General features: G+C 34.7%; 1 protein-coding gene across 3 annotated transcripts in view; it reads left to right on the forward strand.

The window, feature by feature from the left end:
* The window catches only part of LOC145294226 (solute carrier organic anion transporter family member 2A1-like), an 81,259-nt gene extending 80,027 nt beyond the window's left edge, over nt 1-1,232 (forward strand). The window contains exon 12 of one of the 3 annotated variants that reach the window (XM_080141333.1): nt 848-1,232. In XM_080141333.1, the coding sequence (XP_079997459.1) occupies nt 848-1,116 (269 nt within the window). In that variant the 3' untranslated portion in view covers nt 1,117-1,232. The remainder of the gene's footprint in view (nt 1-847) is intronic. The other 2 variants (XM_080141334.1, XM_080141335.1) reach the window with 2 other exon arrangements.
* The last annotated feature ends 16,848 nt before the right edge of the window (nt 1,233-18,080 follow it).

Below are 18,080 nucleotides of genomic sequence, written 5' to 3' on the forward strand. Positions count from 1 at the left end.
GACACGTCAGCGACCCCCCCTGTAGGGAAGGGGACGATCTGTTAAGCCGTCCGCTCTTATTTACGTCCAAAACCCAACTCCCTGACTCCAGCTAACCTGATCACATGACTCACACGCAGATCCGATCAGCTGAACCTCACTTCCGGTAAAACGTGTCTAAAATATGATTTACATATTTCTTTCTCATGTTCGACCTATTTCCTTACAATATCTATTTTCATTGAATTACAATCAAGGATATAAAATCAATTTCAAAATAGTGTTACACACATAAAACACACAGAAAAAAACATATTACGATCTTTTTCTCTCATTTTGCTATAAAATTACAAGTATTTTGCAGCTTTTTAATCATTTGATTTTTCTTATTTTCTATTTTTACCTTCTCAAAATGCCGCTTCTTGGCAAGTCCTGCACGCTCTTGCTACGGCACTGATTGAAGTTGTCTCAATAACCGTCTACAATTGCTTCCTCATTAGTAGCGATCCGGGTTAGGATATGTGTAGCAATAAGCTTCCGCGAGTCCGAGTCCGTTTCACACTCATCAAGGTGTTGTTTTGTTTGCGCTTTCTCTGCTCGGTCTATTTATTCACATTTTTATTATTTATTTATTTATTTATTTATTTATTATTATTATTATTATCATTATTATTATTATTATTATTGTTGTTGTTGTTGTTGTTGTTGTTATTATTGTTGTTGTTGTTGTTATTATTATTATTATTATTATTATTATTAGTATTATTATTATTATTATTATTAATATTTTTATTATTATTATTATTATTATTATTAATATTATTATTATTATTATTATTATTATTATTATTATTATTATTATTTGCAGGTTGGCTGCCCGGACCCCCGTCTCATGGAGCATTAATTGACACTTTCTGCACCAGGTGGCGCCACCTACCGTGCGGTAGCCTTGGCGCATGCACGGCGTACGATGTTGACGCTTTTCGGATCGGTTTCTTTTCCCTTCAGGGCGGATTGCATTTCGCAGCGGCACTGTTTGTCCTTGTCATGTGCTACTATGGACTCTACACGAAACGCTATTTCCATAACGATAAAACGATGAAGATTTACAACGGCAAAGAAATACTAGCGAGTTGATTAGTAGAAGGGGACTTATTCTTTTGACTTTTAGTTTTTTTTGTTTTTTTTTTTTGTTTTTTTTACAAACACTAACTTTTGAAAACGAGACAGGAAAATAAAACAACATATGTTCCTATATTTATACAACGTTTGCTTATATATATATATATATATATATATATATATATATATATATATATATATATATATATATATATATACATATATATATATATATATATATATATATATATATATATATATATATATATATAGTCTTGGAAGTTTTTAACCTTTAAAACTATACAATTTTTTTTTTATCATTCGTTAGAAAACCATCCAGTCAGTAAGTCATTTAATCACCTGCAATCACTGCATCAACTCGCTCTCGAATTTACTATAATACCAATAATTTATATATATATATATATATATATATATATATATATATATATATATATATATTCCTCACTTCTGCGCTACAAAACAGTTGCTGTCAAGAATAGTGCGTTTCAAAGTACTAAAAAAATAAACGGAACGGTAATAAACATGTTGAAATTTGAAATATATGCGTTTGTCATTTATTAATTCTGTAGTTGCATCGAGCTTCATAACTTAAATAGTTAGTATAAATAAAAGGTTAAATATAATTAAATAAACGCATTTACCTACGTGGCACATGTATTTCATGGGCCCCCACATGATGATGAGACTATTCCTGTAATTGTTCGGTACCTGTTGATTTTGCGGTGGGAGTTAAGTTCTGTGCAGTTCTAGGAGGTCCACCCTCCCAGGTTGCGTTTACTCTCTTTGAAAAGGAATTAGTTTATTGCAAATCGTCTGAGGAGACCTCACTGGGTAATGCCGGCGGGGCTGGCTAAGCCCTATTTGAAAGTCAGAATGCACCTCATTTGGGCGCCGACATCTTTACCCCACCTTCAACCCTGGTGTCACGGTTCTTTCAGTGGGAGTGAAATAATTTATATATATATATATATAAATGTTATATATATATACATATATATATATATATAATGATATAATTTGTATATATATATATAAATGTTATATATATATATATATATATATATATAATGATTTGATGCATCTTTCCAGATTCTCGCCGTCACATTGAGTTCTCACAATCTTGTCGTTCATGCCATCTCAGATGACTCTGCACTCCTGCCGCAGATTTGCACACCTTGAAGCAGATGTGACATACAAATAGAGAAATTTTCATCGAGTTGACTTCCTCTGGAGGTTGAAGTGTATTCCTATGAACAATTATATTGTCTTCTCAAACCAGCCGTAGACTTGCAAACCTTGCTGCATGTTAAACAGATCGTTTGGTTCGGACTAATAGGTGCAAAGTTGACCTGGGCAAGAGTTTTATGCGACTTAAGGTGGTTGACGTAGCCAGCTTTTGACAAAAGTACTCGTTCACAAGTGTAGCACTTCCAGCTCTGTGAGTCATGGTTAAGATCGTCAATTAAACCTTTGCGAAGCTCTCGCTTTAGATTGCTTTGGGCGTGCTTTTTTTTCTATAGAGCATCACAACATTCACGTACAAGCTTTCGCCACTTCGGCCTTTACAGAGTAAGTTCTTCCCATATGTCGATGTCGATTTGTAAGTCTCTCAAATTATTCTTTGTAGAGTCCCTGAACCTCTTTCTATGCTTGTGTTGAGGGTGCTTGCCATTTTCCAGATCCCCGTAAAAAATTGTTTTGGCAGCTTATAATCTTTCATTCGAACCAAATGGCCCAACCAACGCATGTGAGATCTGATTACAAGGATCTCAACACTAGAGCAACATGCTCTCACAAGGATTTCAGTATCGGATACTTTTTTGGTGAAATCGTTTAAGCCATTTAATGTGCATTTGATGCAATGTCCATGTCTCCGATGAATACAACAGTGTGGTTAGTACACAGGTCTTGAAGACGCAGATCTTAGTCTTGTCTGTGAACTCACGATCAGACCACACTCTCTTCTCTATCTTTCCAAAACCTACAGATGCCCCCTGAATTCGCCTGTGGATTTCAGTGTTGAGACAGACATCCCTCGACAGAGAAATACCAACATACATAAATGAGTCAACCACTCCCAGTCTAGCACCACAGACCATGGTGTTCGACTCCAGGTATGACTGGCCGGGTGCAGAAGTGAACATCATCTTAGTTTTAGACAGACTGATCCTCAGACCAACAACAGTTCAGGAGTAAGCAAAGCTCTCCATTATATGCTGCATATCAGTCTCAGTGTGCGACAAAAAAAAACAGCATCGTCTGCATACAGTAACTCCTTGACCAAGACATGATGCAGCTTGGTTCTGGCATTAAATCTTCTAAGATTAAAAATGCGGCTTGTGGTTCGAAACTTTAACATGACTCCCCCTATCGCAATCTCAAAACGCATGAGCAAGTAGAGCAGCAAAATATATAGAGAAAAGAGTAGTGGCAGGAATATCACCTTGTTTGACACCATTGTCAACTGGGATTTCATCAAACAATTTTCCGTTAAACTAGACTCGAGCTTTCATGTCCCTGTGCAGTTCCTTGAATATTCTAACAAAGGTTGGAGGACACCATACTTTCTCTAAGATTAAGCAGAGAGCATCCCTATTGACGGTGTCAAATGCTTTGGTTAGATCTACAAACACTTGTTACAGTGGTATCTGTTGTTCAATGTATTTCTCCTGGACTTGTCGGGCTGAAAAAATCATATCCATAGATCTCTGCCAGACCTGAAGCCACTTTGTTACTCTGAAATAGCATTAGGACAAACATCCTCTAGTAACCTGTTTAATAAAAGTTGTGGAAGAACTTTCCCAGCAGCTTCCAAAAGCATAATCACACGGTAGTGGTCACAAACATTCTTCTGCCCCTTTCCTTTAAACAAAGTCACCAAGACACCATTAATCCAATCCTGTTGAACAGGAGCACCTTCCCAGATTTCCTCAACAAAACCAAGGATAGCATTAGCAATATTCGCACCTCCAATCTTAAGGAGCTCCACCGGAACACCACCCAAACCAGGTGCCTTGCCACTGCTGATTTGTGCGATAGCCAACTAGACCTCAACCAGATTAGGCAAACTATCCATTCTGAATATGATATCACATTGTGGTAGGCTACTAATTGCATCACCATCTACTGCTGAGGGATTGTGAAACACATCAGTAAAATGCTTTTGCTATCTTTTCAAGATATTTTCTGGATCCTTAATGACAACAGAACCATCTTTCGATATTAGGGGAGATATTGAAGAGGTAGGAGGATCAAATAATTGGCAAAGAAGTCCATAAAATTCCTTCGATTTTTTGTGTCAAACGCCTTTTGGATCTGCTCTGTTATATTCATCCAACATTCGTTTCTCATTTTTCTTAGCTCACGTTGCAATGTGGTTTTGACCTCTTTGTATTGTCGCAAATTAGTTGTATGATCAGAATGATCTTCACGAAGTAAAGATTCATAAACTGTCTGTTTATTCATCAGCAACTGATTAATTTCAAGATGGTTGTCAAACCAGTGTTGTTCTTATCCCTCTTGAAGCCAAGAACTTCAGCACCAGCAGAATAAACCTGAGTCTTAAAATTCATCAATGTACCATCAAATTCAACATTATCGAGCTTTTCCGCCATCCTCTTTTGGACTTCAGGCAACTTTAAATTGGCGACATCAATACGGCTTGGTACCTTAACACCACTGTGATGAACTTTTTTACGGTTTTGTAAATTAAACTTTCCTCTCACCAACTTGTGATCGGTGTCACATTCAGCGCTGCGCATGACACCAACAGTATATGCATCTCGAAAGTCGCGTTTTCCAGTTATGATGAAGTCAATTACGTGGCCATGCTTTGAACGTGGGTGTATCCAAGTAGCTTTGTGCTTCAGTTTACGGCGAAAAAAGTGTTACAGATAGCAAGATTAAATTCTGAACACAGCTCTAGTAGCTTAAGGCCATTAGCATTCATGGTACCGATACCATAGCAGCCAAGAGGACTCCAGGTCTCATAGTCTTTCTCAACACGGGCATTGAAATCACCAAGAATAACAAGTTTTTTATTAATTGATGTAGATGCAACAACAGAGCGCAGTGACTCATAGAAACACAAGATGTCATCTTCATTCGCTTGAAGGTTTGGTGTATAGACCGAAAGAATAGTGATGAATCTGTTATGTGAGAGAGGAAGACGAAGTTTCATGATGCGATCGCAGATACTGGAAGGAAATTCCATAGGATCAACCAAGGATGTTTTAATCGCAAAACCTACTCCATTTCTACGGATACCCTCCGGTTTACCAATCCAGAAGAGAGCGTAGCCTGATGACACCTCTGCATTTGATTTACTCCTGAGAGACGGGTCTCTGACAGAGAAGCAATATCTATATCACGTCTCCGTAGCTCTGCAGCGAAAGCGCTGTCCTGCGCTCTGGACGGTAGGATGACGCTTTATCAAGAAGAGTGCGCACATTCCAACAGGATAAATTGAATTTTACTCTTTTTTAGAGATACATTTTTGTTTTCTTCCTCCTTACAGGAACCACCGTAAGCTGCAGGAAACTAACCAGTGATAGTATGAGACAATTTTTAGTGCACCTTTTCTAGCATTTTCCCAAGAAATTGGGTGAGCAGTGCTCTCCCTGAATAGGGCTGCTCAGTCACAGGAACCTCCACCGGAGTTGACCTCTGTCATGTGAAGAAACAACAACGATGTTAAGATAGAGTTCCTGTCGCCTCTGTCCAGATTTGTAACTGTGAACCTCCAACTGGTCAAGTCTGTACACGTTGCCACTCCTCCATCGCCATAGAACTTGCAATAGAAATAAACGACAGATAAAAATAGAAAAAGATAAAAATAACATTTGTACATCGTTGTATTAAAGTGACAAGCGCGTGTACGACACGAGTGCCACTCTCTGTCTCAGTAAAAATAACCCAGTGACAAGCCATTGCAAGATGACTGGTAATTGCTTTGACAGCAGATTTCTCATAAGAGGTGTCCTCTCCATGAAGGATTGCCTCCACCACGGCTTACTGGAGCTCCGCTAATGTCATTTACCCATGACTGGGACTTGGGTAGCTGGGCACCAGAGCATGATGCACACGCCGATGGGTCATGAATGCCGAAGTCAACAGGGCCTAAGCTCCTCTGGAGGTTTCTGTCAGGGTGACCCCTCCCTTAACCTTTGGTTCAAAAACCTTATCCCACAAGGCAGTGGGGATTCAGTTTTCTGGCGTTGAACACTCGCCATTCACCATAGCCCCGTTAGCGTGTCAGAACTCACGACGTGCACGTGGGAATGATTAGATTGGCAGAAGCTATATATGACGCTAGAGCATTTGTGTATGTGTAACACACGCCCACACCAATCCTTGAGCTCCACTCATATATATATATATATATATATATATATATATATATATATATATATAAATAAATGAATGACAAAAGGTATATATTCCAAAATGATGTCTTATCTTATCGTTTATTTTTTCAGCGTTTTAAAATGTTCAATTCCTGACAGCACCTGTTTCGTAGCGGAGAACAATTCATATAATTACGATGTCAACTTTGGAATCTTTTCCGCCTTGACTTATCAGAATTATAGATGCCTAGCAAACTTAAAAGAATATGGTTCTAATTACATAAATCAGAAAAAAACATCGGAAGCGTAGTTGCATTATTATTTTGTGCTATTTACGACACTTTTGATTTTCAAGTAGAATCATTAACAGCATACCAATGTATTAAGATAATGTTGCCATATCGTTATGATAACCAGTAAAATATCTTATATAATATTTTTGATTTATTGTTTATAAAGAATTCATATTTATTGTTTCAATAAATTTAAAACATTACAATTATTTAGTTAAATTTTAATATTTACTCGGAGATAACCTAATCAGTGCATGAATAAATATTTTAAAATGTTTTATTACGTGTGTTTCTACGTTTAAACAGACTTCTATAACTGTTATTTAGTTAGAAGAAATTAAGAATTTCCACTAATATTAAAGATTTTGTAATGTTTCGTTGTATTTTTTAAATATTTTTCCTTCAGGGGGCGCAATCCTACATTAGTGGTATATAGTATTATCTCCCTTACATATTATAAACATTTTTCATATCTTATGAGTTATAACTGTAATCATTGAATTTATGTTCTTCTAGTTTAATACTTTTTATTAGCATTTTTATTCTATTTTTTATTCAAATCTATTATATTTGAAATCATTTCAATGTAAATTAGTCTATAGTTACATACATTTTGTTATTAACTACTAGTATAATCTCCATATATAATAAAATGACTGCAGAAATTCCCCTCGACGAAAGTTTCGTAGGTTTCCAACAACAGATACCACATACAAATTCAGTACATCTAGGCTATTAGTCATAATCTTATGTAGCTTTCGATCACCATATTCCGTCGTGATAAAAAATGCTACATTGCATCCTACGAACAGTCCCAACATCTTCAGAAGAAAGAGTCCCTATTTTCTCTCTAAATATGTACTACCAGTTGTCACTAGAACAAATTCTACACGTTCAAAATATTCTGGGATTACATGGACCGTAAATGGCATGAAAACATGGACCTCACATAACAGTTTCTACTTTTGATTCATAAAGAATAAAGACTCCCTTCTCAAGGTCCGTCCATTCTGGTTGGCATAATCTGTAAATGCTCATATTCCAGAATCCAATTCTACGCTTTATAAACGAAGACCGACTAACAGTAAAATATTGCGTAACTAAGAGCCATGGTACGACGTCTACGCCAAAAAAAAAACCCTCTACGTGTAAGTGATGCTTCAAAGCGTTTCGTATATATTTATGTATTGAGGACTATAGATCACAAAATCTTGCATCTTTTATATTAAAATTTCTACTAAAAGACACAATTAATACGAAAAAATAAAGGAACGCTTATTAACATAAAAATATGGCGTTACTAAGGGGCATATGACGAGGTTCTTGGGAAAACAAACAAATAAACAACTCTTAGAATCGAGTTTTTTAACATTAACCACACGTAAATGTTGACACGTTTCATATATATTTAATGGCTCTAGTTGTCAAAACAAACACGACAAAACACAATTAACAAAAGGACAGAAATTTCTTTGTGCATTAGTTTACCTTTTTCATGAGACTTGACGTGATTTATAGGTTTTCCGGTATTATGATAATCATTAATGCATGTAATCTTGTCGACGACAATTTGTTTTTTATGTAATAAATGCAATAAAGTTATGCTTTCTGATGGCCAGTCAAACAACGCAATAGGTACGTTGTTTGGCTTATGGCAAGACTATTTCTTTACATATAACCCGAAAACCTAGAAATTTCATCACATTAAAGTGATTTGAAAGGCAGTGAGAAACAACCACGTTAACTTATTTTTTATAACTTTGAACATTACTATTTTTTATAACTTTGAACATTACTTTTATTGGGAATTACGGTTATCTTGTTTAAGTTTAGGACGCTACCTCGATAACCACTGCGCCACGATGAAGTCAGCGGAGTAACATCGTTTTTTTTCTATTTAAACCAATTCAAGAAAGAACGTTATTTTCGCATGCATGGTTATCTAAATAGTTATGAAAGAACGATTTTTGCAACCCACCCTTATTGCAAACATCTATTTCTATAAGAAATAACTGACTGTTTTTTTCTAATTTTCACATATTCGACCGAGACATTACTCTTTCAGACGGTCCGATGTCGCCGGGAAAAATTTTTGAGAGACCTACATATTAACATACATACATACATACATACATACATATAAATGCGAGTTAAAGTTACGAGACTATCCTTGTTTTATCGTTATTTCCATGGCAGGTGCTCGTTTGAACTCCAATCTCTGGTCCCCCCTCGCCAATCTTTCACGAAAAACACCCGTCTAGCTGAATCTACTGTGAAAAATTTCCCCCACTCTTTATCTGTGCCTAAATCAAAACGTGGATTCCATGAACAAAGCTTCTTTCTTAGAACTGCACGCCTGTGGAACTCTGTTCCATCTGGCTGCTTCCCACCTGACTACAACTTGGATGCCTTCAAGTCCAACGTTAACAAATTCTTTATGAACCGCCCCCCTTAAGTAAACACTTCATCAAATCTCCACACTAACGTAATGTACTTGCAATAACCTTTATCCCTGTGTGGCTTCCGGGCCTTGATAAGTGGTGACCACCGTGTAATATATATATATATATATATATATATATATATATATATATATATATATATATATATATATATATATATATACTGTTTAAAAATAGGTTAGGATTAGATTGAGAATTCTTTATTTGCCAAATGTGTGTTTGGACAATCATTTGTAAGTATAGGAATCTTAGGGTTTCAAGTTAGAGAGTTGATGAGGATCAGATATTCAGACCAGATCACACACGGTAATAGTCAGTTGGCGAGGAGAGGCCCTTAGAAGCCAAGGGAGGAATATGGACCATATGAATAAAGGCTGGAATTCCTGACATCACTGATCGGTCGATTGAAGAATAAAGACACCAACTATGTTTGTATGTTTGTCTTGTGTCGTCATTCCTTACAACAGGGAAAAGTAAATGTGTTTATCATCATCTGGTAATGATCTTTGTACAACACTTCCAAGTATGTGACCCCCCTCTCCACCATCAATAATGCATCTCTCCCCCTTTATATATGTTAACAAGAATCATACCAGTTATATATAAACGTTTCTCCCTCATTATCATCGTTATTCGTGTATCATGCGCCCCGTTATATATGTACCCGTTAATGTGTCCCCAATACGTACTCCTATGTAACATAAACACATACATACCTTGACACAAACCGACAATGAAGATTTATTTAATAGATAATTATACATTATTTATTTATCTGTATTATTATTGATCGGATCACTGTTCTCATCTTGAGTGTGATTTTCACAACGTTTTGGTTGATATAACTTCCGACCTTCTTTAAGTGTATATTGTCGAAATCGGGAACGTTTTTGATGAACTCGGGGACGTTTCTGTCGAACTCGGGAACGTTTCTGTCGAACTCGGGAATTTGAACGGAATTTCGGGTACAGCTGACCATATCTGGAAAGAAAAGGGAAACCATCTACCATTATGGGACGAAGTAAAAGTTATAGACAGAGAGGAACGGTGGAGAGTAAGGCGACTGAAAGAAGCAGTACATATGCTGGGGTAATAACCATCTGCTAAGTAGACCTAGTATAGAATTTAATACGATGTAGGAACCAGTAATTATAAACAATAGATAATATATATAAGTAATAAGTAAAAACATTAATATATACAATAAATAAGTATAGAGATAAATATACATTAATATATAATAATAATTAGTAATAAATGGTGATATTTACAACTAGAAATAAAAAAAAGTAGTTTTAAGGCTCCTAAAATTCGTGCTAGAATTGTCCGCAAGGACCCGTGGGGCAATGGTTAGAGTACTGGGAAAAATCAATTGCAAAAGTGATATTATCCTGAAGGTTGAAGGTTCAATCCTCAGTGTGGGTGACTGAAAAATACATTTGCGAATTATATAGGACTTCTATCCAGTCATGGCTGAGGGAACAAGAGCACGCTAACCTCGTGAAGTAAATATAGCGTTCCGCTTGAAATTTCGTCCAAATTCCCGAGTTCGACAGAAACATTCTCGACAAGGTACAGCTGTCGGAGGTTATATCGACCGAAACGTTGTGAAAATCACACTTAACATGAGAACATTAGTCCGATGAATAATTATACAAATAATCAATCCTCATCTAAAAAATTCAGGAATGTCATTATTTCTTTATTTTTTTTACTTTATATTATTAATCTATCTACTGATCCTCACATACACATATGTTTACATTTACATATACATATGTTTACATTCACATACACATATGTTTACATTTACATATACATATGTTTTGATACTCGTTATGTTCCTACTTATTTCTCTTAATTCAATAAACTTAATAACCAAATTCTTAAAACATTCCTAAGATCCCCAAACATCCAAAAACCCCTCTAAAACCCACTCAAAGATCCCTTGAATTTCTCCAAAGAAATAAAACTCGTTAAATCACAGTGAGGTATGTAAAATCAAATATATTCGAGTTATTGAGGCTTATATAATTTTGTCATACAAGGTTGTAATTGCATAACTAAAGCTACGGCGGGGTGGATCAACAGTTTTAGACAATATGACCTGAATTTTCGAAGTGATACAATGGATCATGCGTGAAAAGTGCGCGACATCGAACCTGATATCTTTGTTATGTCACTAATAGGAATAGTGTCAGTTGAAGGAGAATAAACTCTTAAAACTATGAAGTGCTCCGGTACTTGAGAAGACGCGAGAAACTAGGATGATATGCGAATACTGAGTGAAAAGGGACTCGTTTATTTTTGTTTTGTTTTGTTTTGTTATTTTCATATATCAAAGTAGTAAGATTATATGTATAGTCAATTTATTTTTGTGTTTTATTTTTTTTAATTTTTGTTTTGTTTTTGTTTTATTTTTGTTTGTTTCTTTTTTACTTTTTATTTTTTTATTTTTGTTTTGGTTTTTTTTGTTCTTTTTTGTATTCTTTTTTGCTTTTTACGTCAGACTAGTTTTTATGTTATTGTTTGTTTTTTTGTGTTAGATTTTTTAAACTAGCATGGTTAATCAGCGTTGCCCGGATGGAGATAGATGGTGTGCTAAGGCTATTGAGCATCACCCAGAAAAATGTATCAATCTAATAGCAGCGAGTACCTGTGCGAGAGCAAAAAATAAAAAAAAGCCGCAGTAGCCAGGCTCGAACCTGTAACCCGAATGAGGAAAAGACCGTTAAAAAAAAAGGTAACGCGTTCGCCGCCTCGACGATGGCGACTTTTGGCGTAATGTATCTTTGAAATAACGTCTATGAGTGTACGTTGAAATATATAGGCGTATGTCTTCGCAAAAAGTTGACGCTGAATATTGACATATTGTTGACGAGCACAAAATAAATCTCTTGGGCTAATTTTTAGATAGTTTCTATCCGCGCGATCTATCTTTCTAAGGATATTAGTTTTGGCACGGTGCAACGCGTCTGTCATAAATTTTTGGCAGACATACAAATACGTACAGACACACATGCATACAAACCAACGCACATTATTCCGTTTATGTATTAGCTTTTTGTTTTGTTTTTGTTTTTTTATGTATATTTGTTATTTGTATTTTTTTTGTTTTGCTTTTGTTTTTTTTACGTCTGGCTGGTAAAACTTTTTTGTTTTGATTTTTGTTTAGTTTTTATTGATTTTTGTTTTTGTTTTTTTTTTTAATTTGTTTACGTCCAATAAGTAAGGCATTGTTTGACTGCTTTTACGTTAGCCTTTTTTAGACGCTTTTTTTAAATATCAGACTAGTAAGGCTACCCAATTCTGTTTAGTAAATAGGTAGATGTAGTCAAAGAAAAAATGTGATTATTAAAATTACGAGGGGATTTTATTATTGCCTACACTTGGCAACATTGATTTTATTTAATGACGATCTTTCGTTATGTATTTTTAAAACATATTTTTCTAATCATAAAATGCTTAAAATTGCTCTCCAATGTTTCAAACTTATAATTGAAAAATTATACCTGTTGCACTAAAAAAAAATAGCCTTACGTTAACATTTACGACAGTTCATCCGGTCATATTATTTGGATTGTTCGGATCGCATATTGAGAGTCATTTTCACATTTTGAAATGAGCAGCAACAATTTTATGAATAAAGATATTCTGCTACGTAAACTCGGAACTATCACACAAGAATTCATTAATTTTCTTCGCTGTATCTACCTTTATGAATCAAAAATTCTATTCAGTACCTGCACAAAATATAGTAATAGAAAATATATCTGCGACCAGATAAGATTAAAACTGATACAATTTTAACAACCTTCGTTAACAAACGGTTCAAGAATCGTGTTTACAGCTGATTATAAAAAAAAAATAAAATTATTTTTCAGGTCATGCTTGATGGATCAAGAACAATCCACCTACGTCGATTAAATAAAGGTTGCCTATCAAAATTCCATGTTAATTCTCGAGTTATGCTTTTTTGGTTGGTTGGTTGTTTTGTTTTACGGCATATCAACCCTTTTTAGGTTATTTAATGCCGAATCTGGTGATTTTGAAGAACGATTTTTTTAATATAGTATATTTGTTTTTTAAGTCGTATTCTATTTAACCCATAGTTGGGACCCTAACAGGTGCTACCAATCTGGGTCAGAGTGGACCTGGGAGCAATGGCAATTAAAGAGTGGCTCACACTCCCTAAGGCCTGCAAGCTGGGGCCCTCACCATCGGATATATTTTAAGGTCATATCTAGGACCTCGAGTTATGCATAAAACTTCTCAAGTTCTAAAAGATCCAAATGTTGCATTTTGTACGTTATGTCAACCGAAACGTTGTGAAACTAAAGACCAAGAGTCCATATTATTTGCATTCTTCGGACTACTGTTTTCATCCTGGCAGTCATTTACCCAAGGTTTTAGTTGATGTAACTTCCGACCTTCTTCTAGTATATCATTCTCAAACTCAGTAATTTTTCTGTCGAACTTGAGCCTATGAACGCAATTTCGAACGGAGCCCTTTATTCAAATAACGGGGATAACGTGCTTTCGTTCTATTGTCCGAATTAAACTTAGTCACAGCCAAATTAGACGTATTTAAATTATAGAACCTGTAAAAACCAATAACATATAACCATTGACAAATAAAACAAGGAAAAAGCATATGAACTAAAACTATTTTAAATAATTATAAACATTTATTTAAAGAAGGAAAAAATAAATTGAAAGAGCGGGAGAAAAAATAATAATAAAGTCTGAAGCTCATCTTTTAGCCGTATAAAAGACTGTATTTTGACCGCCGAAAAATGTCCCTTTTTGGCGACCCTTAAAGGTTCTAGTAACAGTCCAGGAGAGAGGAAAAATAGAATTAAAAGATAAGAAAATATTAAAAAAGATGCAAAACTTACTTTGAGGTAAGAATTTTTTTTTTAGAAGCAAGGATAATTTATACAGATTTCTGTTTTAGCGAGAAGAATTGTCATTCATGCTTGAGATAGCATATAATAAAAAATGTCTCGATAGATTTTTTTTATCAAATACATCTGCAGCTTCTTCAACTTGCTTTTACTCATATTTGTCGGCTTTTACTTGGGAAAAAAAACATTACTCGCCCAGATGTAGCTTCGACAGCTTAGTCGAACGAATACATTTTTCTTATTAGAGAAGGCGCGTTCTTCTTGCTGCACCATTGAATATCATATACTATCCTTTTCACTTCGAATATTTCAATTTCAAGCAAATTATTGTTGTTTGCACCGTCACTTTTTTCACTCGTCTGAGGTTTAACATTTGCACTTATTTCTTCTTCTCTAGACAATCTTTGGCTTCATTTTTTAAGACTTTTCTGTATTAACTCAACCGGAATTTTTCTCTCCATTTTCGTCATCTAGACGAAAATTTAACTGACGAAATTGGACCTCCCGGTGTCTCGCTAGGATGGGTTACTACATCTAGGTCCGACATTTTCAAACAACGACATTTCACTCTCAAAGGCCAAGGAAGGAACTCCATTTTTCACTTCCATTTTCGCTTAAATCGGCGAGCAAAAAATCACTCGGCCAACAAAGAAACAGTCACTATCAGTCGGGACTGGATAGAGATCCTGAATGATTCGTAATTGTATTTATCGGTCATTCACACAGGTTCCGTTCGAAATTCCGTAGAGATTTATAACTTCAACAGAAGGATTCATGAGTTCAACAAAAGACACATTAAAAAGGTTACAAGATGAGAGCAGTTGTGAGAGTATCACTCAAGATGAGAACAGTTGTCGGAAAAAAATCAAATACTGCGAGTAACCAATCCTCTCCTCTCAAAAATTCAGAAACGCAATTCATGCGGTATTTTATTTTTTATACAAATTTGATCGGTAAAAGATTTATAGTGGCTATAATTACGACGGCTATGAAGTTTAAATTATGTACCTCTGAAATTGACCGTGATTACGGCTGTTAATGGCTGAATATTTATCCAGTATTTTTTATTCATAAAATAAAAATTACAATTCAATTAAATATTTTCGTTGTAATTTGACGTATAAACGTGGACAATAAATATATATATGCACTTATATATATATATATATATATATATATATTTATATATATATTTATTTATATATATATATATATACATCTATGTATATATATGACTACTTCATTTAATCACATAAATTAATATACGCTAGTATTATTTTATGCGTAAACATTAAGTATTTACTTCAACAGTGCTCAATACATAAGTACAGCTAGGTAGTAAGTTATAAAAATATACATGGTAATTAAGCTACACAGAATATTCCGTGTTTAATCCACGCTAGAATTAGGCAGGATTAGTCGAAGAATTGTGGTTGTCTCGCGTTTTTATATACGCACATTCCATTGAGTTTTTAGTTAGCCAATCCGCTTCCTATTTTCCACCGCTCCCTTCCTAATCAGCCAATAGGCAGGCACTTACATTAAAAAAGCCCAGTTGACCTTGGGTTTAGCCTGTCCTTTGTGTGTGCTTTTTAGCGGGAAGCGTAGATATCTAGTGATCTGGCCTATTTTAATCCTAGGTGTAGTTAAATGTGTGCTTTTTATATAATGTTATGCTAGTTGATATATATATATATATATATATATATATATATATATATATATATATATACATACATTATAATTTATGTGTATGTACGTTTATTTCATTTATTTATTTTTATTGTAATTGTTAATTTTAAAATTATTTTCTAGGGTAAAGTTTATCCTGTGTACACGGTTGTTCGCTATTTCTCTCCTACAGTTTAATAGGTTTTGGGGTTCTTTAAAGTTTCGGATAGCAAATTTTTCATGAAGGTATAATCCACATGGATCGTCTAGGTCTCTACATGTGTTTGCTTTTCTTACTATTTTCCATTCGACTACCGGCGGCCACCGGCTTTCTTTGAGTTCCCAGTATTTGTTTGTTAGAGTTGTTTTCATTCGGTGTTTTTTATTTTTGAATGTAGTTTTGTTGTCATAATATCGGGTTTTGAAACCTAAGGAAGTAATACCTACGTAATATTTCTTGTTATTTGGGGTTCCTTCGCACATATTGTGTCCTGGTAAAGTATGCTTTTGGTTAGACATTTATTTTGGAGTGGACAAAGTGTACAGGATCTACAGTTGCATTTATCTTGTTCAGTATTAGTATTTTTATTTTTATTGTCATTTTTATTTCTATGGCTTTCGTTGTCCCGAGTTGTATTATTATTATTATTATTATTATTATTATTATTATTATTATTATTATTATTAGATTAGATCTAGAAATTTATTGCCAAGTTTTGTTTTTAACATTTGATTGTATGGCGCCGTATACCTGATTATATTTCTCTTTCTTCTATTTTCAATTTTATTTAATTTTAATTTTATTGGTGTTTCGTTGCTTATATATCATATCAATATTCCTGTATCCACTCTTTTTAGGGATGTTTCGTAGATATTGATTGACCTGTTATATACATTTTCATCGCTTGAGTTATTGTTGAGTCTACTTACGATCAAGTTAGGAATCTGTTTTATAATTAATGGAGGGTGATTGGACTTAGGGTTGACGTATATTATATTTATATTTAATAATTTTATATATTAACTAGCATTTCAGCCCGACGTTGCCCGGGCGTTTTAGGTGTATGCTGAGCGACAAAAACAAAAAAAACACAAAAAACGATCAATTATTAAACTTTGACCCCTATTATGCCCCCTTAACATTTATTGTTTTTGTTCAAATCGAGTTATTAAGTTATATCCATGTACAAGGAATCTATATCTAAAATTTCAAGTGTTTAGACCCAAACTTCTGGGAGGAGTTTGGTAGAAGTCCCAAAGGTCAAATCGTTGAATTTTGACCTTTAAGCAGCTGACATTCTGGCCGAACACCAATCCCATCGATTTTCCTAAATCTCAGTACCCTGTATATCAAATCTCGAGTCTGTAGACTGAAAATTGAGAGAGTTAATGCGTAGGGAAATGTACACACACAGACACACACTCAGACAGACAGACACTTTCACTTTTATAGATATATAGATTTAAATGTACTTTTATATTTTTTTTCAATTCTTTGTGATAACATAAATGCGCTTTTCAATTTAGTCTTCAATTTATGGCATACTTTTAATTTGCTTTTAAACTGAATTTTCAATGCATGTAATAATAAGCAAAATTCGTTTTGCAATAACATTTCCTCCGATGCAAAGAGCCGTTCATTAAAAATGTGTAGAGTAAGGATAAAACTTTAATGTTTTTATTTCTTATCAAACAATACATAACGAAATTGAAACTATTCATATATAGCAGCACGGATCAGTTGTGATACAACGAAACAGGACTGTATGTCGATGACTACAAATATATTTTAACCCCCCTCTTTGGGTAGAGCACTGTCGTAAATAATCTCACCCACTACTTAATTGGCTAAAAAATGCGAAGCTCGTTGTTTATTTGTTTACAAACAGGCGGTTTGAGCACTGTAAGAATGGTGGCGGGTGTCTATCTAAATAGACATTCCAACGGGGGGTTATTTGCGGGCGTCGCGTCCGTGGTCGAGTGGGAGAACTGCCGACTGTCGACACGGCGGTTTTAGGTTCAATCCTTGGCTTGGGAGAGATGCTAGTCTAGCGGCGCTAATGAGTTGTGATACAACGAAACAGGACTACAAATATATATATATATATATATATATATATATATATATATATATATATATATGCGTGTAAAATTATCATATCCTGATAATCTCACTGTTACGTAACGAATAGTTTAAGCGTTTATCGGTTAAATATTTACACACAGGCGTATATACATAATCTACTCATATGCATACACACATACATTATTCTTTGC

The sequence above is a fragment of the Euprymna scolopes genome, chromosome 15, assembly GCF_053919585.1.
Source record: "Euprymna scolopes isolate OS-2025 chromosome 15, ASM5391958v1, whole genome shotgun sequence".
NCBI classification, from domain to species: domain Eukaryota; kingdom Metazoa; phylum Mollusca; class Cephalopoda; order Sepiida; family Sepiolidae; genus Euprymna; species Euprymna scolopes.